Source organism: Phragmites australis, chromosome 4 (genome assembly GCF_958298935.1).
Source record: "Phragmites australis chromosome 4, lpPhrAust1.1, whole genome shotgun sequence".
Taxonomy (NCBI): domain Eukaryota; kingdom Viridiplantae; phylum Streptophyta; class Magnoliopsida; order Poales; family Poaceae; genus Phragmites; species Phragmites australis.
In genome coordinates, this window is record NC_084924.1 from 3,057,582 (window position 1) to 3,084,733 (window position 27,152).

The 27,152-nt window shown below is 41.8% G+C and overlaps 3 protein-coding genes across 3 annotated transcripts; 2 read left to right on the forward strand and 1 right to left on the reverse strand.

The window, feature by feature from the left end:
* Nucleotides 1-1,603: 1,603 nt before the first annotated feature.
* On the forward strand, nt 1,604-7,194 carry LOC133914007 (FAD synthetase, chloroplastic-like). Its single transcript, XM_062357173.1, has 6 exons — nt 1,604-1,688; nt 2,287-2,470; nt 3,431-3,585; nt 5,807-5,942; nt 6,060-6,235; nt 6,326-7,194. Exons 1-6 carry the CDS (start codon nt 1,604-1,606, stop codon nt 6,820-6,822), a joined length of 1,233 nt encoding a protein of 410 aa, XP_062213157.1. The 3' UTR covers nt 6,823-7,194.
* Nucleotides 7,195-7,653: 459 nt separating this feature from the next.
* LOC133915233 (vacuolar protein sorting-associated protein 35B-like) lies at nt 7,654-19,078 on the reverse strand. The gene is made up of 22 exons (XM_062358312.1): nt 18,785-19,078; nt 18,603-18,699; nt 18,384-18,510; nt 16,949-17,134; nt 16,327-16,414; nt 16,121-16,177; nt 15,950-16,039; nt 15,744-15,866; nt 12,189-12,263; nt 12,061-12,120; nt 11,749-11,865; nt 11,318-11,557; nt 11,166-11,231; nt 10,909-10,998; nt 10,358-10,447; nt 9,850-9,939; nt 9,539-9,607; nt 9,361-9,441; nt 9,064-9,171; nt 8,844-8,947; nt 8,373-8,486; nt 7,654-8,288 (listed from the first exon to the last, which is right to left on the reverse strand). The coding sequence occupies exons 1-22, from the start codon at nt 18,905-18,907 to the stop codon at nt 8,075-8,077; spliced, it is 2,409 nt and encodes an 802-aa protein (XP_062214296.1). The 5' UTR covers nt 18,908-19,078; the 3' UTR covers nt 7,654-8,074.
* Nucleotides 19,079-20,868: 1,790 nt separating this feature from the next.
* On the forward strand, nt 20,869-27,152 carry LOC133915234 (uncharacterized). The gene is made up of 7 exons (XM_062358313.1): nt 20,869-21,126; nt 22,075-24,045; nt 24,125-24,182; nt 24,696-24,844; nt 25,192-25,278; nt 26,123-26,251; nt 26,729-27,152. The coding sequence occupies exons 1-7, from the start codon at nt 21,049-21,051 to the stop codon at nt 26,810-26,812; spliced, it is 2,556 nt and encodes an 851-aa protein (XP_062214297.1). The 5' UTR covers nt 20,869-21,048; the 3' UTR covers nt 26,813-27,152.

Below are 27,152 nucleotides of genomic sequence, written 5' to 3' on the forward strand. Positions count from 1 at the left end.
TAGAAAGTGAAAAAGTTTCCTTCTTCACTCGTTCTCTCCTGTCAACCCTCTTAGCCCTACCATACATTTTTTACACATGTGAAATTAATTCAAGATATAATAATTCAAAGAAGTAAAAAGAATGTAGTATAATAAAGAGAGGGATTTACGTATACGATGATTGAATCCATATGGTCGTGCGATGTGAAGATGATAGTATTGAGGAGACGGTCGTCAATGATCAACAGAGGCGACCAACGTTGATGAGATAGGTGTGAGGCTGCGAGCCGATGAGCGGAGGTAGCCGACACTCATCCGCTAAAGCGATCATTGCGTGACTAAAATTGATGTTGTTGACTGTCCATCCGTGTAGACTCTGGTAAGAATCAGAGATTGTGACCAGATTTTGAAAATAGACTAAGAGAAGAAAAAAGATCATAATTATTAGAGATCTTGTTGTAGTATTGAAATAGAAGAAGAAAATAACATATGGTTGTTCGGTCTTGGATTTTTCATTATGTGATGATTATTTATCTTGATTTAAGTTATGAAAATAAAATGACAAAAAGGAAATAAAGCACATTGTAATCAAGGAAGGCAACTAAGAACGACGTGTGAAGAGTAGTTTGATTGTTAATCGGCTAATTGATTGTGATCTTTCATATTATAACAAAGGAGATGAGACAGTGAACCAATTTTAATTATGAATCATTTGATCGTGTAAGTGGTTATTCATATCTAGCATAACTTATTTATTTTATAAAAATATAAATTAACACAATACTATTCCCACCTCCTCCTTTCTTCCAAAGTATTACCTCACTCTACAACCACCTCAGTCTTCTTTGTCATTCATCAAAGCCCCAGAGCTTTTTCTCAGCAGTGACGAGGAGGGGCCACGATGAGATTTGTAAGTTCGAGACTTGCCTCCTTTCTTTTCTCCATGGAACCAAAGTCTACAATCCCAGAGGCCGATCCCAATATGGCTGTCACTCTAAGACATGCTTTTCAAATTTCAACCACATTGCGACTTGCGAACGCTCTTAGGAAAAAAAAAAGACTAACAGGCAATATAGTGAAACAAGGACTTGTTTGGTTCATACGCTAAGGCTTTTGTTTGGCACATGTGGAAAACAAACATTGAAGAATCAAACCACGGGAGGATTGGGTGAATCTACTCCCACCACATAATCCCTTTCTAAATCCCTGGCTATATTTGGATTAACTTGCAGTTGCTTGGATTGGGTGGGACAATTTTCTCTTGCAAATTATGAATCAAAAGATGATTTTAGGAAATTCGAGTAAAAACAAAAAAATCACAGAAAACAGCACATAACATTCCAAATGATTACATCCAAGCAGCCAAACAAGGAAGAAATCAATCCAGCAGAAAAATAGTTTGTATTTATGCAAGCAAAGGAACAATCTATCCAAGAAAACTAAGGAATTATTGCCAATACATGAAGAAACAATCCAAATCATGATGGTCGACATCAACCAGAGGAGGAAGAGATATTGATTTATAGTATAAGAAATCAAATCTAATTCGCCTAGATGCTATAAGAAGAAATAGGAGTGGAACCCTAGGTGACAATAATAGATTGTCACCGACAAGAGGAGCATGATGGAGAAGGGCGAAAGAGTCAGGGAGGACGAGGAGTTGGGATGGATCGAGTGGGGGCGGGAGGGGGAGGCAAGGCAAGGGCGAGGTCACGAGGATGAGCGACATGCGTTTTTGTCCCCGTCGTTCTTGGGCTAAGGTGATAATAATAATTACTCTCTAGAAATGCTAGGGTTTGGATAGGAAAATTCTAATCTCAGACCTTATCCAAATACATTTTCAAAGCAAGATGAATTTTGTTGCACACTTAGATTCTATCCTGGTGAAAAATAGGATCAGACCTCGACCCTCGACCAATCCCCATTGATCAACACAAGCCCTAAGGTTTCCAACTATTACCATAAATATTTTTTTTTAACCTAACTTGCCTAGGTTGGCGATCAAGATTGTCACCACAGTTTAGTGAGCCTAAGGAGAACTTGACACACTTTATTGACTTCTGAATCACGGTTAGTTGGATATGAATCTTTCTCTAGCTTTGGTTAAAAGCCAACCATGTTTGTAACTTTGTCAAATTTGTCTTACTCAAGGTGCCATGACTAGGGCCTCGGTTTGACATGGCAGACTCTCTCGGACCAACTCAAATGCTCTCGCTCCGTCGTTGCCTGGCGCGTTGGAACCAGCTCGCGCCTCGGACGCGCCCGTTCTGACCCGAGGCTGCGGCACGCACCTCATCTGACGGGCAGCGGCCGGAGAGGCAGCCGCCACCCGCCAGCCAGCAAGCGCGGCGAAGACGACGACGCGGCCCGCAAAAGAAACAGGCGCCCCCCGCGCGTGGTGGGATGGAGAGGGGCGCTGCCGAGCCCCGTCCCCGGCGCCCCAGCGGCGGCCTCTCCTCCGCTCCCTCCTGCCGCCCGCGCGGCGCTTCAGGTGATGAGCTGCCTCCTTTTCCTCCGTGTCGCTGTCAGCGTGAGATACTGAGATTGCACCTTACTGCCCTGCGCTCGCTAGTTGTTCGACGAAAAGACTGTTCCATTGAGCGTCGGGGACAGTCGGGGACGCCCTCGTATTTGCAGTCGTGCTAGAGCATTTCTATCTGTATGGAACATGATGAGAAGCTTGGGATCTCTGAGCCTTCGGGGCCAGAAGGCTGGTGAAGTTTGAGGGTTAAATTCTTTGTGGCTTGTTACAAGGGTTCATAAGCCATACTGAAGTTTTTCAAAGGCGACGAATTTCTGTGCATTGAGTTTCTAGTAGTTGAAGGGCTAGAACTAGAATTTTGGAGTAAATGTAGGGGGTTGAAGTTAGCTTGTTTCATGCACAATATGATCCTGTGAGGCTGTGATGGGAGGTTGCAGTTTAATGATGTAGTAAACATTATGTTATGTTTGTGCGATTAGGTAAAGAGAGTTGTAGTGCTGCTATCAAATCACGCTGATCTAGGAGGTTTTATTGCCTAGGGCCTATCGGCCAAGCTAGGCTCCTTTTGCACGTTAGGTCAACCAAAGGGAAATGGGGTCGAAGTGGTTTAAATATAGAGCCACCATATTTGCGTGTGCTCCATGTAAGGTTTTACGATTCCCATTTTGTTTACTGAAGCAACTTAGGTAACCCTAAGGATTAGTTATCACTTAAAATATATGAATTTAAATTTCCTATATGATTCATGATGCACAATTGGAGTTTGGGAACAAGAACAACTAATGAACCAATCAACAACTTAGACTTATCAGTTGTAGGCATGCAAAGATTCCTATCGAAGTGAGAATATTCTTTTGTGTACATTAGACATTAGTACATACCTTGGACTTGGTAATTTAAAATTAACCATCATTAGTTTTAAATCTTTGTTAGCTTTGAGATTTTGATGATTCACTTATGCTACTTCAGTCAAAACAGGCTTCTAGACATGAAGAAGGGACAGAGTAGGAACTCTCTCAAGGCCTTCAGTTCATCTGGTTATTCAGGGGTCAGACTGAACAATGGCGATTTAGTCAACGATAAGCTCCTAATAGACTGTGGAGAAGATCAAGATTGTGTGCTCGGTAAGTTCTATATGGACATTGTTTTACAACTTTTAAGTTCCATATTGCGACTTTCATTTGCAAATAGAATCGAAATCATGCACCTCTGGAAGGTGGTTATTGCATGCCAAACTGTTCTGCTGGCAGCTCAGTAACTGCCCATCCATAATTAAAGACAGTAGACACACACTATGATTTGCTAGAAAAATTCTGCACATATTTAAATTCTTACATGAGGCCAGGATTAAAGCGATTAAACCATGTAGCCCTCCTACTTTATATAAAGGCCAATTTTAGAGTTTTGGGTACTTCAAAAAAGATTACAGGCCATCCAAAAGTCCAACTCATCCTGTAACCATCTTCGTGACTCCACAACCCGTTCCCAACAGTGTTACCAGGACACGGGTGCGGGTGTCAGAGTCTGACTCGGGTGCAGGTGTCCGAGTTGGCAAACTTTAGAATATAGGATTTGGGGATTCGTCTAATATATATCATTTTTAATTTTAAAATTGAAATTTACGCTTGTTTCCACAAAGTAGACCGCTAATGAGAGCCACAACAACTAACATATTGAAATACCCACGCTGAATACAGATCCATCACAGGATAAAAAAGGGGAGAAAGGAAAGAAAATAAAGAAAAGATAAGATGGGCTTCCATGTGTTGGCCTGCTGGCCCATCCAGCTCATCTAGAGACCTTGACGTACCCTAACCCCTCCTCTGCTCCTGACTTATGCACGCAGCAGCAGCTGCCGCCGCTCGTTCTCCCCCTCGCTGTTCTTTCTTCTTCCCCAACGCCTCGGCGCCGTAGGTCGCTACCGTCGGCCATCATCTCGCACCTCCGACTAGCAAAACGGGTAGCCCATGCCCACCTGATCTCTCCAGTGCCCTTATCCGCTGCTGGCCACCTCCCTAGGCTCACTCCTCCATCTCCCTCCCTAGTTAGCTACTTGGACTCACCGGAGACGAGTCCGGTGCATGTCAACGCGACAAAAAAAAAAAAAGGACTCACGAGTCCTGGTAACACTGGTTCCCAAGCATCCATGATCCATCCCTCATTCCCATGATAGATTTGTCAATCACCAACATCTCTTCCTCTAATTGTCTCCTTCAAAAGCCCACAAGTATCATGTGAAGTGCCCTTCATATCACTTACACTCAACCTCTTTTATGCGGTACATGTCCTCAAGTGAACCATTGCTTAGTGTTGCTGTTGGAGCCCTGATGCTGATCGTAACACGTTTGAGGTTGGAGTTGAGTACTTCAAGTTTGTGTGGGCTTCTAGAGGTGCTTGTTGCTGCGCCGTAGCCGCCTGGGTAAGAAACTTGTTATCATGAAGGAGCATCTCTGATTCAGCATGAACAAAAGAAACAAATGAGGTCTTGTGGGTGTTGGTTCTGACTTCCAACAACTTGAGTGTGGGTCCAGGGTTGATTTTTGTCAGTTGTACTCTTCCCAGCCCATAGAACATATATCTCACTGATACTGAGTTATACAGTTCCCAGCCCATCGAAGTAGAACAAAACTTACAGATTTAGCCCTAAAAATAAGTAAAACACGCTGTTTAAGATTTGTAGAAACATTCTCAGGAAGACCACTGAAGCAGTGGAATTATTCATTAGCTATGGTCTATGCATTAGCATGTGGTACTTTTGTTGGCTGGTGCCTGCCAGTTTTGGATTCAACCACCTGGATCGATGAATTATGCATATTTTGGGCCCTATGTAGTGCAAAAGTACCAACTTGACAGCTTTACACCCCCGGTCATAAACTAGGTTTAGAAAATCTTAGATTCTTGTTGCAATATATTTTTCTCTTTTTCGTGTAGATCTCAATATGCGCAAGCTGGTCCATACTGGAAGCATAAGTGTAGAAAACTATGTTGGTATAGCATAATAACATATCTATACATTAGATAGGCCAAGGATACAGTGCATACAGTACAAATTAAATATAATAAAGAAGTCGAAGGAAAAGGCAACCACTTGTTCAAAGTTCTAGGTTTCTGTAGTGAAAGTTGCACTATCTGTTTACCACTTTCCATTGTTACACTTGTTGCTGCTTGCAGTTGAGCATTCCTAATGTGTCCCTATCTTCTCACTGTCATTATCTAGCTAAATCACATGTTCTTTTGTTTTTTCTAGTTATGAGATTCTGTTGCACACTTTTACTTATCAAGAATTTTGCTAATACCTTTATGTCCTCATGCATAAATTTTACTGATATTCCATCCACATTTTAGGTGGCATAGTTGCCCTGGGAAAGTTTGATGCCCTTCACATTGGGCATCGGGAATTGGCAATGCATGCTTCTAAAGCTGGGACGCCATTTCTTCTTTCTTTTGTGGGAATGGCTGAAGTGCTTGGCTGGACGTATAGGTGAGCCTACATGAAACTTTTCATAACTTCCCTTTTGAGATTTTTCCTTGGGAATTGTTAACCTCAAATAAGGAGGGCCTTACATGTCGTAAATCATGACTATTTCCTTTTGTACAGGCTTCCTATAGTTGCTCAATGTGATCGGAAGCGAGTCCTTTCCTCTTGGGCTCCATATTGTAGGAATGTGGTACCTCTTGAATACCAAGTCAAGTTTTCAAAGGTCAGGTACCTGACTCCAAGTCAATTTGTTGAGAGGTTATCAAAGGATCTTAGAATAAATGGTGTTGTAGCAGGTACAGACATGTTATTTTCTCTTGCAGGTTCAGTGTTGTGCTGCACTATCATGCCCCTTCAATAATATATTTGTTCTTGTACAATGACAGGTGAAAACTACAGATTTGGCTACAAAGCATCTGGTGATGCAGCTGAGTTAGTGAAACTATGTGAGGAATTTGGTTTAAGCGCATTCATTGTACGGGCTGTCATGGACACAGCAAAAAGATCTCATAATGGAGTAGCAGCCACTATAAATTCAAGCGATAAAGGACAGGTTTCTTCCAGTCGCGTCCGCCATGCGTTAGCTATGGGTGATATGGAATACGTCTCTGAATTACTAGGGAGGAAACACCGCCTTGTGGTAATGGTTAACCAAGACTGCCTTCGTGAAAGGAACCGGATCATACTCCCAAATCCTTGCATGTTGAACATGCCACCAGCTGAAGGTCTGTATGAAAATTGTGACCTTGTTAATGGAGAGTACCTTGGACCATGTAGGGTGATCATTAACTCTGACACCATAGTCATTGAGATGAAAGATGAGAACAGTTCATCACCAAATCCTATTCAAGAAATTTGGCAATTAGGCATTGAGTTTGGATAATGGTGGGAGTCCATTTTTTGCATTTGCCATCTTTTGGAGATTGCTGCCAAAAGGAGAGGACATAATCTCCAAAAGATGGCAAATTCGAGATCAGTCCAAAGTTACCACACATACAGCAAAGGACTGGGGAGTCGAAAGTGGCATTTTTTGACCTGGATTGGCAATAAGAATTGGCCGACTTCTGACAAAGCTGCATCTATTGAAATGAATACATGGAAAGGGTTCGTCTTGCAACATCACATTTGTAGCTTATACATTGTTGTTTATACATTGATAGGGAACATGGTTGGTCATTTGTCAACATTGTAGCATCTGTTGTTACTCGAATTATAATGAGAACTTGATTCTGACAAAACATTTGATATTCTTCCAGATTTCTCCTTTGATACAAAATTGTCGCTGTTTTCTTTTGGCTGCTGCAAACATCTGCGAACTGTAATTCTTTGAATTACTTGATGCGCACCTGGAGATTAAAGAGATGTTTATTAAAGAGATGTTTTATCGATCTTCTAACTAGTCTATCATAAACACCTGAAACTGGAGCTGAATTCTTTTCCTTTCGTTTTTGTGGTTCTATAGTATAAGCAGCAGTGGAGTGCTTAGAAGAAGAGAAAAAAACAGCAAGGCTTATGCACTCTGCAGAAATGTATCCTTAGTCAATATCACATGTAGTTCAAGCAGGATGTAGCAAACCCTCGAAAATATGAAACGACCAAAAGGCCACGCGTGCTTGTGTCAAGACTGTTCTCAGCAAGAACTCGTGAAACGATGTTGGGCGCACACTCCCAAGAAATGGGTAATAAGTAATATGTCAACGAACAGCTGCCCACATTGTTCAAGTTGTTCATCACTAATTAATGACTATGAACCAATCATTAATATCCAGTCAGAGATATAAAGATATGTACTCCGAGTGTTACAGGAACCTAAAAAATCATGTGTTCTGCGAAATGGGGGGAAATATACAACAATAACACAAAGGTAGAACTAGTACACAAGTTAACCTGTACAGACCTGGGCTCCCCAGAGGATAAAGCTTATTGCCACCTGACTAAACCCGAAAATGCTGCCAACGGAAAAGCATCTGCTTTGACCGTGAGACTTGCAAATAACAGCCCATATAAACATGTTTTGGTCCGAGGAAGCTGAACCGACGGGTTCTATTTCGCTGAACTTTGCCCAAAAACGACTCAATTCTCTCAACAAAATCAAAACCTGTCTCGGTGCCGAATATGTTCCGACTCATGAACAATCATGCTGTCTTTATTTGCTCATACTTTTCGCCTATGCTTCCACCTTTCTGCTTCTGAAATTCAATGTACCGTAAAGTGCTGGCAAAGAAGGCCTCTGCGGATGGATCAGCTACAGTATTGTCACTTTGCTTCTCAGTCCTAATTAATTCAATCAAATCTTGGATCACAGTATTTGTGATCTGTGGAATTCCTTTCTCAAAGAAGTACAAGTACCTGAAATGGTGAAAGTACGAAGCTTACAATGGCAGAAATTGTATGTGCACCAGAAAACATAACAAATCTAGTTCTCAGTTTTACTTGTTCAAAATTTCGATAAATAGAGTAACAGATCCACTGCTTCCCCTGGCCGCGTTAGACATCAGTTGAGCAGCATTTGCAATTCTCAAGGCACGCTTTAAACAAAGGAGGACCCTAGAACAAAGTATCAATCAGGAAGTCAGTAACCTCATAATATCTAAGATAAGATTCAACAGGAGTTCTAAAGTTATTGTCTATATACAACCTTTAGTTACCATAAGTAGATAGAAATCCAAAGATAACATTCAGTTAGCTTGGACGGCTATGAGGCATGAGCCCATGACATCATGCAATTAGTTTGACTGGACAAGAGTCCATGGCATTATGATAGACACTTATGACTTATCTCAGTTGCATTAGCAAGTAATGTGCTAGCAATCTATGTGCATGCCTAAAAACGAAAAGATGGACAGCAGGACCATGAGATCCAGTACAACAGCATGTTTACACCAGGTAGATCAATTGGCTTACCTTTCACCATCCATTATTCCATCTTGGTCATCGGTCCAGAAAAGATGAGAACATGCATAGACTGCTCGGCATTGATCGGGCTTCTTCAGAAGCTTTGCTGAGTACTGCACACAACAGTAGCAATGTTATTTACCTGAGAGACTAACACTTGGCCAGAAGCAAACTGATTCCATGCAATAACAGGGTTTGAGAAGGCAACATTAAAGCAATAAATAATTACCCCTGTTGTCTTATGAGTGAGGGTATCTCTATTTTCCACCCCAAATATATTCACCCGCTGAAGGGTTCCAATTATTAGGTGAATTGCAGTTATTTGAGCCTTCGAATCCTGCTTGTGGCACAAAAATATATAAAGGGAAATAGAACAGAATATAAAGGCAATCAAATGCCCCAACAAAGGTATATCACAGGAAAATTAGGATACAACCCAGGGTTGCATCGAACAACTCAAGTATTGGAGGCACATGGGTCGTATACACTCAGTACACAGACGGAAGGAGGCGGGAGTGGATCATACCGCAATTTCTTCTTCATATAGTATGAATGCTTGAGTAAAGAACTCATAAGCAACCGGTTCCAAATCACAATCATTGGCAGCCTGAATTAAGAGTAGCAATCATAAAATAGGAAGAATTGTGTTGTCTCAAAAAAAAGGAAGAATTGTGAAAATAAACAATCGATTGTTACAGCTATACCTCTGCACACTGCAGATATAGTCTCAGAGCTAATTCTGGGGAAGGGACACAAGAAAGTGCTTCAATAGTCTGAAAAAAATGGAGACATCAATGATGACTGTGCAGAAGAATATGGACAGATGGCATGGAGTCTTTACAATATGCATCTAAGATTAGGTGTACCGGGTTATTAACCATAGTTTGCCAACAACTTTGAGTTAATCAATGCAGAGAAATTATACTAAATGCAATTAAAAATATTCTATGGCGTTTGTGTCTGTTCTGAGAGTGGAACTAAAGTTATATGCATGCAAATTAATCTATGAAAAAACCTGATGCAAGATCTGGAATATTTTCTTAGGAGTTGCAGGAACATCCTCCCCAATGACATCTCCATCTTGACCTTGTAATCGTCTGACCAACTGCAGATAAGATAAGTTATCCGCATATTAGATCCTTCAATTGACAATAATTAGTACAACAAAATGAAATAAATCGACTTCCTAATTGCATGGTCCAATGTCCAACAAAGTATGTAGTCCATTAGTGGTTTGCCAGAATCAAGAAAATATTTCTTCAATTCAGGAGGATAATGTATACTACTATGCATCTATTCACTAACATAGTCTTGAGAAAAGGCAATATAAAGCACAAACGCAAAAGGACCCATAGTCTAATAGAGAGTAAAAATCTGAACGAAATCAATTGCCTACTAGAAAACAACCTTCTATCATATACATTTCACATTTTTGAGGAACATGAACATTGAGCATCAAGATATTTTGAAATTTGAAAACCCCTTACATCATAATACAACGTTCAAAGAGTTGTAGAACAAACCTTAAGAGCAGAGAATACTAATGAAGGCACAGTGAAAGTTAGACGCTCGGGACCTCCCAGAAGTATATGCTTCTGAACAGTACATAAGATCTGAAAGAACAAGAAGCATATTGCTATTAGCACTTTCAAACAAGAAGTGCTGAACACAAACTTGCTGATATTGGTAAGTGCCAAGCAGCAGAGATTCATGGCCAGAAACTAACATCAAATGATCTTTTTTTCTTACTATGGGAAATCGAATGATTTGCTCTAATGATATAACAAAATAACAACAAAAAAATTGTTCCAAGCAAGCTGATACAAAAATACCCATCTTGTTGTTCCAATTTACACTGAAGTTCCATTTTTCGTCTTGCAACCTTATTAGTAAGGCAACGCACTAGCTCAGAGCTCCTTAATGGTGCAAGGCTAGCGCTAGATATCAACATACATATACATAAATTGGATCTGTAGCACAGAAGCATAGCAATAACCAAAAATGGGGGAGAATGTAATGGATACCAATATAATGTTGCATACTTTCATCAACATCAGTAGAATAACAAATGTACCTTCAGCATCTCCTCATGATCATCATTGTGCAGCATGTGAATAAGACGTGCTACGGAATTCTGTTCCTCCTTAAAATCCTCTTCATCAAGCTAAACCAATAAAATTAACATAGTTACAGTTTGAGCAAAGGTGATGAGAAAATGAAATCTGAATGTTTCGTGCTGATCTAGCTGAACCAGAATGACAGCACTGAGTAGCAGAAAGAAGATAATCGACCAGTCAAAATAAACTTCTACAACAAAGTATATGGTCTCACCTCATCATCTTGAGCCCCATCCATGTCTTTGATAAGCCCCTTAATTAAAACGAATAGTGCCTCAATCTGCAAGAAACGACAACACAGGGCCACACGCCACTCTATGAGTTGTTTAGTAATTGGCAGAGCAACATCATAATATGAAATATTACCTTATCAGAAGTAGATATGCAAGTCGTGTTCTTCATTATGCTTTGAATTATTACCAAAGCCATCACTTTGGTTGTAGCATTATCTAGATAGTCCATAACCCGAGGATAGTTTGAAAGTTCTAATGCAGTAACAATATTGCTATATTTTTCCAGGGGAGCACTAAGAAGTGCAACAATTTGCTTTGTTGCCCTGCTATCTTCAAGTTTTGCCTTGCCTGAAAGTATCTTGACACATGCACCCTGTTCAATAATAAATATAGCATGAGCTGGAAGGTTCAATATACATGAGATGATTGATGAATTTACATCATTGACATACTATCAGCTATAGTACAACTGAAACGGCTTTGTAGAGTTAGCAAACAGACTCTGTGATAAGTGACATAAATCATTTGATTGTCTACAAGTTACATATAAATAAGAAAACTTACCAGCACTTGGTCAACATAATCAAGCCGATCTGGATGCACACGGAGAGTAAATGTCAGAAGTGATACATATAGAGTTACTGTTCCAACAACCGACATGTCAGGTTGGGCTTCTATCACCTGCCAAAAGACCAAAACTCAGCTGCTTTGTTTTTCCCAGAGCCACAGACTAAAACAGCTATATAATTTGGGCACTGAATAAACAAATGAAGGGTGCCGTTATATCGCAGTGTGTCATCAATATTCAAAGTTTTCACCTTCCATCAAATGCATATTATATGACTGGTCACTAATAAGCAGCAGGTAGAGTTTTACCTTTCCAATGGCATTGCTGAATTTCGCAAAAGCTTCAACTTGCAAGAACTCTGGCAATACCTGCACAATTCATTAATGTCAGGCACATCCAAAATTTGCCTTGATCAAGTGATCCAGGGAATGCTTACTTCAGGACTTGAGGCAGCATGGTTTGACAATCTGTCCATAAGTTGAGAGAGCACTGTTTTGATATCAACATTTGGCTGCAAAATAAATTTAGAAATGACTTCACTTCTTCATGAAAATAAATAGTAATACATGTAAATTCCCAAAATGAATCCAGCTTCATAGTATTCAGAGTTTGCACTTGGTTGAATCTCTGACCCCTCTCTTGAATGCCATGACCATGGATTCACCTATGATCCTTGGAATGGTGTTTCGACGCTCAGTGAAGCGCCGTATGAAGTCTCGCAACGATTCACCTTGTCGCTGTCTGACTTGGTGCAGGTCGTTCTCGACCCCAGGTCAGGCATAGGTCCCTTAGAAGTTGGCGACAAACTAGTCGCACAGATCTTCTCAGGAGCAAACCGACTCACGTGGGAGGTTTATAAGCCAAGACCGGGCTAAACCGGTCAAGGCGGTAGAAAAGTAATTGACCATGACCTTCCTGTAGCCTCCCACGGCCTACACCATAGTAGTGTAGATCTACAGGAACTCCTCGGGGTTGGTCGAACCATCATACTTTTCGTCTAGGACCGGTCAAAATTTGTCCGGCTAGCGTACCTCTCACAGTCGAGCTGATAGAGCGTTGCACCTTGTTCCGTAACGGGGAGTCACCTGTTGATGGGCGACAACACGTGCTCAGGGAGAGAGACGGCGGTAACACGGTCTTGGAGATAGGATGGAGAAATCTAACACCTCCTTGCATGGGGGAGACGAGTGGTAGAGCTGCTTGCCTTTTTCCTGCTCGCGTCGGGCACGGTCCTCCCGCTATCGCGTGGCCACCTGGCTCTGGATCACGCCGCCGAGGTCGCGTTGGCGCAAAGAGTCGTGCATGTCAGAGGGTTGACTGTCCTGACACGGCGGGGGGTCTTCAAGCGCTCCCCGTTACCGAGGGACGACAAAATTTTTCCTGCCATGGGGCATGCCGCGATTCTTGGCGATTGTGACCTCCACCAGTCCTAATGACGAACGTGGTGTTTGCCGCCGTAGTTTGGTGTCGGGTGGTCTCAACCAGGAGGGCGAGGTCACGCAACCATGACACAATTGGCGAACCCTCCGGTATTTCTACCGGTGGGTGGCTAAGAAGCATTCGCACGGTCTACAGATTCTGTGCAGGCGTCATTGCCTTGTAGTCGAGCTACCGAGCGCGAAGTGGTGACATATCGTGAGGGGGGGAGCCCCCGGCATTCATGCGGCGTGACGGCCTTAGTGACACCACTGCCAAAGACCGGGTCCTCTGCGGCAGCTCCTCTGGGCGACGTTGTGGTGGTTGGGGATGTGCCAAAGCGTCCCCGTGTCCGGCGCCGGTCTAGTTCCCCTCTGGGTGCGTGGCCTAGGAATCATCGCCGGCACCCGGAATGCGTGAGCCTCCACTGCCCCCATTGCATGAATTGTCATGCAAACTTCCTGATGAGCCTCGGAGCCCTCGGACTCCGATTCAGTATCCCACTCTTGGAGTACACCAGACTCATCTGGATAGTATCCCATGACGAACATCTCGCGTTAACCGGGGTCCTCGGAACAGGACTCAGCGGTTACCATGGATCAAACCATAGGTAGCCCAATCTAATTTTCAACACTTACCAAAACGCAGAAACGCGCACCCCCTACCTAGCGCGCCAACTGTCGGGGGTTAGTTCCTAACAATGATTCCGGGGCGTACCGGTCGATGAACGCGTGAACAACGCTTGCGGTGTGTATGTGTTTGTGATGAACTCAAGAACACAGGGATTATCCAGGCTTAGGTCTCCCTAAGGATAACAACCCTACGTCATGTGTATTTTGTTATCGGAGTTTGTGAACTGGTTACAGATGAGTTTTCACGATTCCTCCTCCGTCCCTTTACAAATTGGGTCCTCCTCTCTTTATATAATAGAGATGAGAACTTAGAAATGAGTCCTGCTTAGCAAACTCATGCCTAACCAGATATTCTACTCTTGGATCGTCATCATGGAGAGCTGGGTGAACCCAACTTGCTTAGCAGATTCATGCCTGGTCAGATATTCTACTCTTGGATTGTCATCATGGAAAACCGGGTGAACCCAACTTGCTCTGAAAGCTCTGCATGCCCATCCCATCAGTGGAACGCCGTCGCACTTGCCTCCCCCGGTCGCCCGGCCTGTCCCATCACTATACGCTGCAAGTTCGTCTGCCAAACCGTTCCGTCCCTGCGCTCCACGAGTCTACCTGCAAAATCATCCACTTGCCTGGTCATTCTGCAGATCCTGTCCCATCCGTAGCGTGGCGCAAGTCGGTCCGCAACACCCCACTCCGTAGCAATTAATGCTACGGGACAGGGCACTGCCTATCTACGCCGACCATAACTTTGTTTGCTGCAGGAGGTTCTTCAAGAAGGAAAACATTTTAGTAGACATCAATAAATGCGATTAGACATGTTAGGTATGGGTGTCCCGCGACCAACAAGGGCTGGTCGTGGGACCATATTATATCGCAAGGAGGCTAGTCGCGCAAACCTCGCGCTAGTCGTGCGAGCCAAGGGCTGGTCGTGCGATGGGCCAGGGTTCAAAAAAATTCCCCCGCCGGTCGCCAACATCCCTCGTGGGACTTGTTAGCTAGGATGTCCTCTTACTCAATACTCTGACAGCCACCATATACAGCCACCATATAGTTCTTCGCATACCCGGCCAAAGCCCAGTCATCGTTGTCTCCTCTGACATTGCCCCTCCGCCTCCCACCTCGACCTCCCTCTACCCATGGTCTCACGCGTCGCCGACGCCACCTTCACCGCCGTCTCCGGATCCGCACGTCAGAGAGCGCTGCCTACGCGGCGGGCAAGGCGGAGCCAGAGGGCAAGGAAGCACCCGCGTCGGTGGAGGACGGGAGGGAGTCATGGCCCCGGCGGTGGCGACGGCGGGTCAGTGGCGAAGCCGAGATGAGATGTCTCGCAAGTCGCGGCTCAAAGAAGTTCTCGGGTCCCCGCCGGGGTCGGGGGCGGGCGTAGTTTTACACCCGTTATTGATTTCAAGGCCGGTCGAGTTTGAAGATTTGGGTTTAAGGTCAGGTTCGTTCTTGCTCCACCCAGTTCCGACCCGACCCGTTGCCACCCTTATCGTGGCAGGTGGTTAACTCTATCATATTTCCATCATCTAATTATGCTACCATAGTTCATCTAAAAATACTATACTACCATAGTACAACAACAAGGTAATCCTCATAATTAAGTTTGTTGTTACAAGCCAAAGCGTTTTGCCCAAGAACCCAAAAAGGAATGCCAAAGACATACCGCCAGTACATAATTCAAGTATGTGTGGGCTTATTTTATGGGCTCCTGATTGCAGTCATATGTAATTGCTTCATTTAAGTCGTACAAATTACAAAATTATCATTTAATTTCTATAACAAAAAGGCAGGCAAAGCAAATCAATCAAGCACAACGGTAATGCGCAAGTAAAGTCCTTGGTTGACAGAATCAACTAAATGTGCCAGTATGACGCATTACAATGGGGAATTCACACTGGCAATTAAAGAAGGGATCAAGCTAAAAAAATAAAGTTGCCGACCTGTAGCTGGGGAAATGCACTCGATAATGTTTCCAATGTCTGTAAATGGTATTCGTCTGGAAAGACTTGGATTATGCAGTCCATCAGGTAGAATTGTGCAAGGTCATCCTTACAGTTAACCACCTGCCACGATGTCACTAGTTCAGTTTCCACTAGAATCAAGAAGGTATCATAATCATTTGACATCAATACATCTGATTGCAAACCTGTTCTAATATCCTTGGAAGAACAGTTTCTTTGTACATATCAAGATCAACACCCTCAATCTGGCTTAGAACATGAAGGTTTTTGCCTACCTAGAATAAAATAAAAAATAATGTCATTGAAATGACTCAAAGAGTATAGTTGAGTAGAATATGTAGATGTCATTGAATTACCAGATCACGCAATTCATTCCTTTCCTTCCCCCGCTTTTCCTTCTCCCGCACAGGCCCCTGCAGATCAGACAAATCATTTCTGCTTTAAGCTAGGATGGTCTAACCAGATGAATGGCTTTAGTCACTTATGTTATTCATATTGTATTATGATAAAAAGGAAAGAAATGAAGGCAGGTTCCGCCTTAGGTTACGAGCCTGCTACAAACCTGATGCTGCATCCGGACCCAGAGTTTGTTCATTTCAATGAAATTCTGAAGAACAAATTCAACTGCATCATTAATGCTTTCAGCATCCCTGCATGATTAAAATTGCAAAACATAATGACAAAGAGACCATTACATAATAAAAGAACTGTATACATTTGAAGCGTTATATACTACTGGGACACCTTGTTACGTTCTGCATGCCCCAACTCCCAGCTAAAATAAATACAACTAACTACACAGAGTCTGATCGATGGTCAAGCACTAACTAGCACTGCCCATTGGAGATAGTTATAATATAATATTTACATAACCAAATGAAACATCACCATAGTATTTACATAACCAAATGAAACACCTGGTTCATCTTTAATGCTAAATCTATTAGCTGTTACAATTTTTTGTGTCAGTGAAAATAATATAATTACTATTTTTAGTAACTCCCATAGTGCATTCATTTAATAAAAAACATAGTACACAATTGTGTATAGGCGTCATAGAATAAGCTAATTCATGGTGTCCTAGAATTAGTATAACTGAGGGAGATATCATCACCGTTAAGATACTACTGAAACTTAAATCAAAATTAACTGGATTTAGACATAGCATGGCAAAAGTACAGTACCCTTCGTACTCAGAACCAATATCAGGCAGTTTGTCTCGGCTTATTTGAGAAAGGTAACTTCTTAGGAAAAGCCCATGAAGAGGTTGTTGAATGCCTCGACACATTTCGACGAGATCTTTAAGAACATCTTTAACAGGGGCCTCCTTTGATTTAATGTACACAGATCCTACTGTGCACAGGAGATAGCTGGCATGTAACAACACCAAATCAGATGCAGCTTTTCATGAATCATATCTCCTAGAGAAAATTGCTTTTAATAAGTTTCATAAATGTTCAAAATCATAACAAAAGTACACTTGCAAACATGATTAGCAACTGATCCGTCAGATGTAATGATTTTATACAAGTTGATTACAGTGAAATAGCAAACAGGTAAACTGGAATAATGCTTGCAATCATGGTCAACGTAGAACTCTACCATGAATGTAACATCATGCTTATACAATGCTGCAAGTTAAAAAAATAATATTATGAATTAATCAATGGCAGTGCCAACATCTACAGATAAGGGCTCAATGAGGCTAAAAACCTAAGATTGATTACAGTAGATCAAAATTCAGTGTATTTAACTTTGATGAAATATACAGGGAAATTTGAAAAAGTGTTCTCCATTAATCAAGTACTATTAAAGGCATGGATGTGAGTGTGAAAGAATTTCCAAGTGTTGCTGTCTTGTTTTAGTTTAAACTGAAGCCCATGTCAAAATCCAATCAAGTAGGATATTATTGGTCGTAATCACATCATGATTTATGTGGACCTTAACTGAAAGATAAAAAAAAGCAGCAGATCCAGCTTGATTCATATGCATACAAGTTAATCTCAGTGCAAACTGAAGTACCATTGAGGAGATCCTGTTGTGACATATCCTTGCACATTCTCTTATCAACTAATGAACTGAAGTGGGAAAAAGGAAATCTAGGTTTCCTCGTTTGGATTATAAATTAATAAAAAAAGATTTTAGTGGCCCACTCCACTCACAACTCCATTATGAATGGTTATATTCTAGAGAAGTCAGGGAGGTTCACTGTGAGCATTCTAGGATGAAGTCTTATTAACAAACAGTCCTGGGAACTATCCTAAGATACTGCAGTATGTGATATCCTTGGAAAAAACGCATTTTGGCACATGGGCATGTAACAACTACAACAGAAATCATTAGTGACAATCTGACATGATCATGATGTACTGAGTTCAAGAGTTGATACTGGATAGATTAGCAGTAAGTTTACTTCATTCATGTTGCCTCAGCAACATATGCACTTTATTCAAACTAGTATTTTCGGCACAGCAAAGAGCCACTCACAAGTTGGGCTATCAAGTTGAGCAAACAATCTCATAGTTCTGAGTACTGAATAGGGACATGTGCTTCTTTTCCTCGCTAGTATTTATATTGCAATGAGAAGTGCGTATATGAAAATGGGGCCAGGAGCCTCACAGTCTCGGCAAGACGTTGCCAGCATGCTGCACAAGCTCGTACAGATCGACGACGGAGCAGCTGCCGCGCCGGGTCTCCTCCCTGAAGAACATCTCCAGCTTCCGCATCTCATCAAACGCCCTCATATCTGCAGCCCAACAAATGAATCCCGTCAAACCCCAACCGATCCCACTCCCAGAATTCGACACACCCAGTAGCCCCTGAGTCCACAATACTCACAGAGCTCGTAGTACTTGTGCGGCGAGAGCCGTGAGGTGCGCAGCTCGGAGAGCATCTGCGCCGAGTACTTGAGCGCGTCCTTGAGGTTGTTCGAATCCTACACGCGAATTGCACGGTTGGGGCCAGACCGAGGAAGCGGCGGTTGGGAGGAGGTGGGGGTTTTGGGTTCCGCGGGGGCTTACGAGGGCGCGGTGCATGTAGAAGGCGTTCTGCTGGACGCCGGCGATGCCCTCGGCGAGCCACCGCTCCTCGTCGTCGGCGCCGCCGTCGGGGAGCATCCTCACAGCCGCCGATGCCGCCGCCATCCGCGCCGCCCGAGGAGGTGGATCTGGTCGGCCTCGCCCACGGCGTTGGGGCTCGGGTTGGATCTCGCGTAGGCCGTCCCCGAGGGGGTTGGCTTGGCTTGGATCGGTGCGGTGCGGTGCGGTGTTCTGCTGTGTTCTTCGTCGCGCGTATTTTTATTTGGTTTATTTATTTTCTTCTTCCCATTTGTTTTTATGGTTCGATCGGGATCAGATGAGTTGACGCGCTGGTGTGGTCGGGTCTGGCTCACAGTCCTGCTCGGGATTTGATCCGGTTTGATTAAATTCTATTTGTGTTTTTATTCTGATTATGATTCTAACCTTAAAAGTAAAGTAAAAGCAAACTGTCACATTATAAAGTTAATGATAAAAATTAAATTGTACCATAAATTCTTATAATCTATAATTTATTAGGAAGAATTATATAGACTCGACTAGATTATCACGATGTAAAACTAAAATAAATAGATTTTTAGTTAAATCAAAGTTAACCCTTTTTAATGGACTTTTTAGTGTTTAATTCAAAAGTAGAACTAACGTATATCACATGACACCATTTCTAAATTTGTAAGTATCTTTTATGTACATAAAACCTATACATCAGAATAAAAAGGATAGAATTCCATAAGAAAGGAGAAAAATGACAGTACAAGTTGCAACGGGCACTAACTTTTCCTATTGCCGTTGACCCTTTTACATTCTGCATCTCATAGCCCAATGTAGACTTCATGCTCCCTAATTTGAACTTTCACCCCAAAGATCTAAATGCCATCAGCTTGGGTTTTGTGATTCTAAGTAAAAAAAAAATCTAGAGAATGCACCTAAGAATTTCAACATTCCATTAGAATATATATATTTTTAAATCAGATCTCTTCCCGGAGCCTTCTTCGGAGGCTATTTGATAGGGTACGAGATCAAAGACTCGAACCCTAACCGGTCCACTTCATCCATAGAGGTACACCACCAAACTGCAAGACTGTTCGCTCTGTTAGAATATTTCGACACTGGAACTTACTTTCAAGTTAGAAAGTTAGGTTTCTAAAGAAATTTCACTTTGAACAGGAGAGATTCAGTTACCTTATATTCCAAATTTTGAAACCGCAAGTTCGAAATTCTCTCTATCTGAAAAATGTAGTGTTTTTTTTTTTTAAATGTAGTGTTCGAATATAAAATTCACCATTGCAGCATGGTGGAACCACTGTCAAAGCTCACGGGGCAAACTTTTATAGAAGAGTGAGAAAAGAGCAAAAGGGGAAATGAATAGACATGCAATAACTTTGATGCAAGGGGTGATGCTACACTTGCTTTCATGCGGAAAATGACACGAGATGCGGCCACTTAAGAAGGGTCTGGTCGATATCTGACAATAAAATTGGTCATTCATCATTGATAATAATAGAGCATCAAGCATCTCGAATGAAATAAGGTGGGACTCTTTTCCCTGGATTTGCTTTAAAAAAGATAATACTAAAGCTTCAGATATTTTGGGCTAGCAAATCAAAAGCTTGTTTATTGCTTAATAGATTCTCATATAATTATTAGTACACACTTTGTAATTATCAGACATCCGAAAATAAGATCAATGTCTTATATGACAAAGAACGGCGGCCACCGGCAAGGGTTAAGGGAGAGGTTGATTTGAGGGGTTTCCTTCGTTGACGGGTTTAGAAGAACTACTGGGTAAGGGAGATCGGTCCGGTGAAGGAGGTGGGCGGCGGAGGACGGCTAATGAGCTGATGCTAGGACGGAGGGCTTTAAAACGGAGATGTTAGTGCGGCGAGATGGCATACATATATTTAATGGTGGGGGATCGACTGAACTGAGGTAAAATTTCAGTTGCCTCTAATATAGCAACAGCCTTATTAGTATCCACGTAACAAAATTTATTTCTGTCATTCTTTAGATCCCGTGTTGCCTCCAAAATTGGATTAGAGTATTGCCGGATTGTGAGGTCGAGTTCCGGGCTGGGTCTTCTACCCCGCCCCGGAACCCCATAGCGGGTCCCCCCGGCTGGCCTTGTCGGAGCCCCGGCTCTTCCCTTCTTCTCCTTTCTCCTCTAAACCCTAAACCACACACGCCTTCCAGCTCCCGCCGCCCCTTTCCCCTCCTGCACAACCCCCCTTCGAGGCGGCGGCGGCGCCGGCATGGGCGCCCTCTCGGCGTCGACGACCTCGGCGAACTGGCCTGTCGAGGATGACATCCTCCTCAAGAACGCCGTTGAGGTAACCCACCGCCCCTACCCCCGTGTACCCCCAATCGCAATTGGAGGAGTTAATACTGTTCGTCTCGATACGTCAATTGAATTGTTCAATTGTTGTTCTCTCGGGTTCTTGCTGCTGAAGCACGATGGAACTCGAGGGCTTTTGGTTTTACCGGGTAGTCAGAATCGACCCTCTTCATACGAAAGAGAAAGAACTTAAATCCTCCTGCTCTGGAAAATCGCTGGCCTTTATTCTGATTGGCATGAGTTCACCTGGTTTTTAAGAAAGATTGATCTCCCCCCCCCCCGGGGGTCCTGAATTTAGATTGATTTTTCCCCTGGGGGTCCTGAATTTCTTTGTGCAATTCTGCTGCTACGCTGGGGAAGAGAAATCTTGAAAATGCCGAAAGTTTTGTTTTCTTAGAAATTTAGCAATGGGTTGGCGTGGTTAGGGTGGTCTGGGTGCATGGTTTTCTAAACTTACTTCGATGCATCCAACTACGATGGGTTGAATGTTTTGTTATTGTAGCTAAGGATTTGTTTTTCCATATTGATTGCCACTTGCAAAATTATTGGAAACTGATGTTAGCAGCCAGTGCTCCGAGTTTTCTTAAGGCAATGCTCTGCGCTACTTACGAGTGAATCAACAGCCTAATCTAATCAAAATGGTTCCTTTCCCTATTTCACACATAACTTTATCATGAACGGTCACATATTTGCCTTAGTTTCATCTTATTATAAGCAATTTCCCCCCTAAAAAATATTATAGGAAATTTTGTTATTTTATCTCATAGGTCACCATATATTGACCTTGTAGCCCTAATAAGCGGGGGCTTGTGATTTTGTGAAGCCAACACTGTGTACCAACCCACAAAGTGTGGAAAGCTGCTCTAACATTTGGATATATATGAATTTACTACTAGTTCTCTATTTCATGCTAAGTGCTAACTGGTCCTTGTCATACTTGTAGACTGGTGCCTCATTGGAGTCCTTAGCGAAAGGAGCTGTATGTTTTTCCCGTAAATTCACTCTTCAAGAAATACAGGATCATTGGAATTCATTGCTATATGACCCAGAGATTTCAACACAAGCTTCTTCTCGGATGGCTGAGTATGAGAATGAACTTTCCACTTACGATCCGGCCAAGGCACATAAACTTTTCAACTCAAAAGCAAAAGATTTTTCATTTCAGAAGCGGAAAATAGACAGTGTAAAGAATCTATATTATGCAATGAGAAAGAGAATCTGCAATGATCCATGTAACACTGCTGACCTTGGATTTCTTATTGCCCCTTGTTCATGTATAGCTACTGGCAGCGAGTGTGTCTGTGGAGACCTAGCTAAGCTTTCGCAAGGCCATCATGTCATTAATAATATTGAACCAGGGCTGAGTTCAGTGAGTCGTTATGGCCATGTGGGTGCAAGCTACAATGGTGGACATGTGTATCCTGAAATGAATGGACATACTTTCCATGCAAAGCATACTGAGAGCATGGTAAGAGATGGGGATGCCACCAATAACGTCCCGTATGGCTACTCAGATGTAGATCAAATATATGAACATCATGCCTACGCAGCAAAGAATCATGGGAGTAGTGAAGGGAACAATGTTTCTCTTAAGGGTATCACAGGTTTTCAGGATTCTATGCAATTTCAGCAATTGGACAGCAATCAATGTGGTAATGGAGTGGCAGAATCAAAGGCGTTGGTGATCCCTAACCAAGTTAGAGTTGAACACAGCCATTTCAATGGAAGTGTGCAAGAACCTATCTCTCTCCAAGTGATTGGTCAACCTGAGGGTTCTCAAGCACCTGGTGGTGCAATCTGGAGCGAGGTTCAGGAAAGAGGTACACTCACTCGTGTTGATGATAAGAAAATGAAGTCAGAAAACAGGGACCCTCTCATGTTTCAAGCAAATTTAGATGGTGGGATTTGCACAACAGAAAGTGATTTCATAGATTTTCCATTTTTCAGTAACGGTGAAGAATTTGATATCCTGAATGGTGAAATTTTTTTGAATTCTCCAAGCGAGGCAAATCAAGAGGATTTAGATGATCCTGCCTCCAAATTTGTTCCTGGGGTGAGATCAATCATGCAAGATCTGGCGCACCCCAATGAGGTCAATTTGTCCTGTGATCACATAGATCCTGACCATGTGAAAAGTAATGTAGTAGATGTTTCTGGTATAATCTTGGTTCCTACTTCATTAGAAGTGCCCTGTCCTGGTCGGTATGTTGAGTGCAAATTGAATACAGAAGATCCTGAAATCCCTTGCAATGACGATGTTGTTACGCATGGCGAGTATCCCCTTGAATGCTGTACTTCTACTTTTGGCCAGAAGTCCGAGAATACTATCTGTCCGGTCTCCCCTGCAACCAGCCCTCCATCAAATGCTGAACATTCCAAAGCAAGTGACATAGCCCTAATAAAGGGGGAAGATATGGCAAATGTCCAACCTTCATCACAAACAATGAAGCTTAGCCCATCCACTTCAGAACAAAAAGAAGGTTCAGTGGCACTTAATAAAGGTGGCGTCCTAGGAGCTAAGCCGTCGGAAGGCCCTTCAACAGAAGCAGTCTTTTTGACTGGTAACATTGACACAAATAATGCAACCACGTGCATGCTAGCTTTGCCCTCTTTTAGCGCTGCAGGATTTGGTGAAGGATCACCTTGTAGCTTAGGACAACGTGAGAGTTTTGATAGCACTCATGGTTTGACTTTGCAAAATTCAGTTCAAGTTCCTGATCAGATGCAATACAACTCACATGATAGTCGACCAGAATTAGGTGATGAGGCTGCTTTACAGAACTGTATGCCATCAAATGCACTGCCAGATTTGGGTATTCAAGACCCCGTTGCAACTGTGCCAACACCAGCTCAAGCAGAAGAATGCTCTGACAATGAAAACAATGTTCCAAACTACTATGATCTAGAAGCTTTGGTATATATCTTTTAGCTCAGCTACTGGAATCTCTTCACCATGACATTTCTGACTAGTCACTTACCATGTCCATTTGCAGATTCTTGACCAGGATCTAATCCCGTGGGATCAAGACTCTGATTTGATACATCCTGAAGGTAAATGTCCGTGTAATACATCAATGTGAATGCTGTTCAAGATATGATATATTCAAATATTGTATAGAGACATATTTTTTTTTAAAAAAAGTTTAGCGTCAGTAGTGCTGTGATGACAGAGTTGTCTGAAGGCTTTACTGCTTATGCTGATAGGCCAGAGTCATTAGAGACGAAATTAGCTATTGTAAGGGTATAGGGCATTGGTTGTCTGAGAGGTTTAAGAGGTATATATTCATATAGTGGAACAAGAAGAATTGTTCTTATAGTAATGAAAGATGAAAGATTGGGTGTAGTAATATGTGGATTTTTTTAAAACAAGTTATATGTGCACTTGCTATACTACATACATGTGAGCATTTTCCTCTTAATGATAATTTTAATGCAAACAACATTGAGGTGTTACATTATAGAAACTTGTATCTTATACCTTGTTATATTCAAACTACAGTTCTGCATGTGCCTACTATGTACAAGGAAATCTTATTTCTTTTTTGTTTTGTTTTGAATGATCAGTTACCAGATTTCAGCAACCGGAAAGCAGGAAATCATTGATAAGATTGGAGCAGGGTGCTCGGTCTTATATGAACAGAGCTATCCTGTCTCATGGTGCCTTTGCAGTTATCTATGGATTGCACTTGAAATACTACATAAAGGATCCTGAGGTAAATTCAAGCAATATTTTTCAGCTAAATTGATCAACTCAAGAGTGCACAGTTTTCGTGTCTATATCTTGTTCCAGACAGTTGCAGTCGTATTGCACTAACACTCAGTCACTTACAAATACAGATACATACATTTTTTATAGAATTTGAGATATTTCTGGTAATTTCTGAATAACACCCAGAGTCACCATTTTATTTCCATTTTGGAACTTGTTCTGATCTGAGAGAGATCCTAATTAGGAACAGATTCATACCATCTTGTTTTTTTGTATATGTATGAAGTATGCAGTGCATATTTGTGTAATATCTTGCCACCATCGTCTGATTTTTTTTCTTTGCTCATGTAGGTTACTCTTGGAAGAGAGACAGAAGATGTAAAAGTTGACATTGATTTGGGAAAAGAGGGGAGGGCAAATAAAATATCTCGCCGACAGGTACTTGCTTGAATATTCCATTCTGTATCAAGAAATGTCAATTATATTTTCTTAGGAAATGGCTAATGCCCAATAATTGTGGACTTGACTACTTGAGTTAAAAAAGAAGATAAGAACATATATGCCCTGTAGAATGGGAGGTTAAATTTATTACCTCTTATGTTTAAGGCAAAAAAAAAAAGGTACCTCTGGTGGGTCTTAATCTGATTGGCAGCTACAGTAGGTCTATGCCACCTTGATGGCATTGATAAATATCGGTATAACATGCGCCAACACATTTTAGCATGCAGGCTGTGAGGTTTGCTTGAATTAGTCAAGCAGTCAACTTTATCCAGCTGGCAATACTTGGGGCTGTCAGTCAATGAACTGTGTCCATCTAGGTTCTTTTATTTTAATATCACGTGTTTGTGTTTTTAGCTGGGGAATTTCTGGTCTTAACACTGTTGTTTTGAATGCTATGACTAATGTGAAATATATATTTCCAGCTGTTTAAGTTTACCACAAGTTTGTTTTGGAATTGCTGAAATCATGGCATTTGATGCTTCTATTGTTACTTGCAGTATAACTTTTGCAATACTTCTTCTGATCATGTCATTTTAATTAAAGAAACAATTGTTTAAAGTACTTGGTGTTAGTGCTCTCTGTTTACATTATGACACCCTATGGTTGCATCCTACTGGCCACACCATATACTTGTTCCCCTTTAGTACGGCATTTAGATATAAGGCTCGCACTGCCCTAAAAAATGATAATATTTACCGTGTTTTGCTCAGTCAGTTCCTTTTATATTTTGGTACCATTCTCTGTATGTTATTTTTAATCCACATTTTGTTCTGATAATCAGGCGGTTATCAAGATGGATGAAGATGGGTCTTTCCATATTAAGAACATTGGAAAATGTCCAATCTTTGTTAATAGCAAGGAAATACCAAGCTGCAAACGCATCAACTTAAGCTCTGACTCATTAATTGAGGTGCTTATATTTTCTTTTTCTTTGATTTCTGGTTAAAACCTTCACTTTTAAAATTAATTTGTAACTTGGTGATCAATCAATGTTCCTTTTTGTAACTATTCCTCTTCTTCTGACACAACTATATAGTGTGTTTCACTTCTCAGTCTTTGAGTAATCAAAGTTCAAAAGCTATTACTATTCATTACTTCTATAGTATATAGTTTATGGTCTACTGATACAACGTAACTGCTCGTACTTTACTGCTTGCCATTATGTTATTTTGGCCTTTGTGTAGCATTTCAAATTATATGCATGAATACAGTGGTGATTCGTAAGCAGATACTCATTTAACAAACACTATTTCGATAAGTTAAACTACAGTGGTAGTGTGCTGTCCTTTTTATTTGAAAAAAATTGTCCTTTTCCCATGTTATTTCACTGAGATGTTACTGACATATATCATTATTAAGTATCCTTAGCTGCCATTTTTTCTTGCAGATAAAGGACATGAGGTTTATTTTTCATGTAAATCAGGATGCTGTGAGGCAATTCATTGCTCGTGACCTCAAGCCAGAACGCTAGTTTCATTTGCGTTTTGAGTCACACGCTGTGAGTGAGCAGCTCATTAGGAACGATAGTAGCAGCTAATGTTGAGTGAGCAGCGCTCATTTAGGATGTTCATGTAATCATGTGATCATGTAAGTTAGTCTGACTTGGGTCCCTCCAACCTGTGTCTGTAGCCTGTAAAGGATGTAATGCCATGTGTTCTTTCATTATGTGCCGTTCATGTCCAGCATTATTTATTTCATTCTGTATTGATACTCCCAGTGTCCCAGTCATATTTTCATTTGAAAATTGGCACTAGATTATGGTGAGTGCCAAGAGCCAACCATCGCGGAAAGTGCAAAAAGAAAAAAGAAGG

Coding starts and splice junctions, on each gene's coding strand:
- LOC133914007 (XM_062357173.1), top strand. CDS start 1,604: ATGGAGAAGGGCGAAAGAGTCAGGGAGGACGAGGAGTTGGGATGGATC. Junction 2,471..3,430: donor CCGCCCGCGCGGCGCTTCAG/GTGATGAGCTGC, acceptor ATGCTACTTCAG/TCAAAACAGGCTTCTAGACA. Junction 3,586..5,806: donor AGATCAAGATTGTGTGCTCG/GTAAGTTCTATA, acceptor TCCACATTTTAG/GTGGCATAGTTGCCCTGGGA.
- LOC133915233 (XM_062358312.1), bottom strand. CDS start 18,907: ATGGCGGCGGCATCGGCGGCTGTGAGGATGCTCCCCGACGGCGGCGCC. Junction 15,867..15,949: donor TTCCAAGGATATTAGAACAG/GTTTGCAATCAG, acceptor ACATCGTGGCAG/GTGGTTAACTGTAAGGATGA. Junction 11,558..11,748: donor ATTATGTTGACCAAGTGCTG/GTAAGTTTTCTT, acceptor ATTATTGAACAG/GGTGCATGTGTCAAGATACT.
- LOC133915234 (XM_062358313.1), top strand. CDS start 21,049: ATGGGCGCCCTCTCGGCGTCGACGACCTCGGCGAACTGGCCTGTCGAG. Junction 24,183..24,695: donor TGATTTGATACATCCTGAAG/GTAAATGTCCGT, acceptor TTGAATGATCAG/TTACCAGATTTCAGCAACCG. Junction 24,845..25,191: donor ACTACATAAAGGATCCTGAG/GTAAATTCAAGC, acceptor TTGCTCATGTAG/GTTACTCTTGGAAGAGAGAC.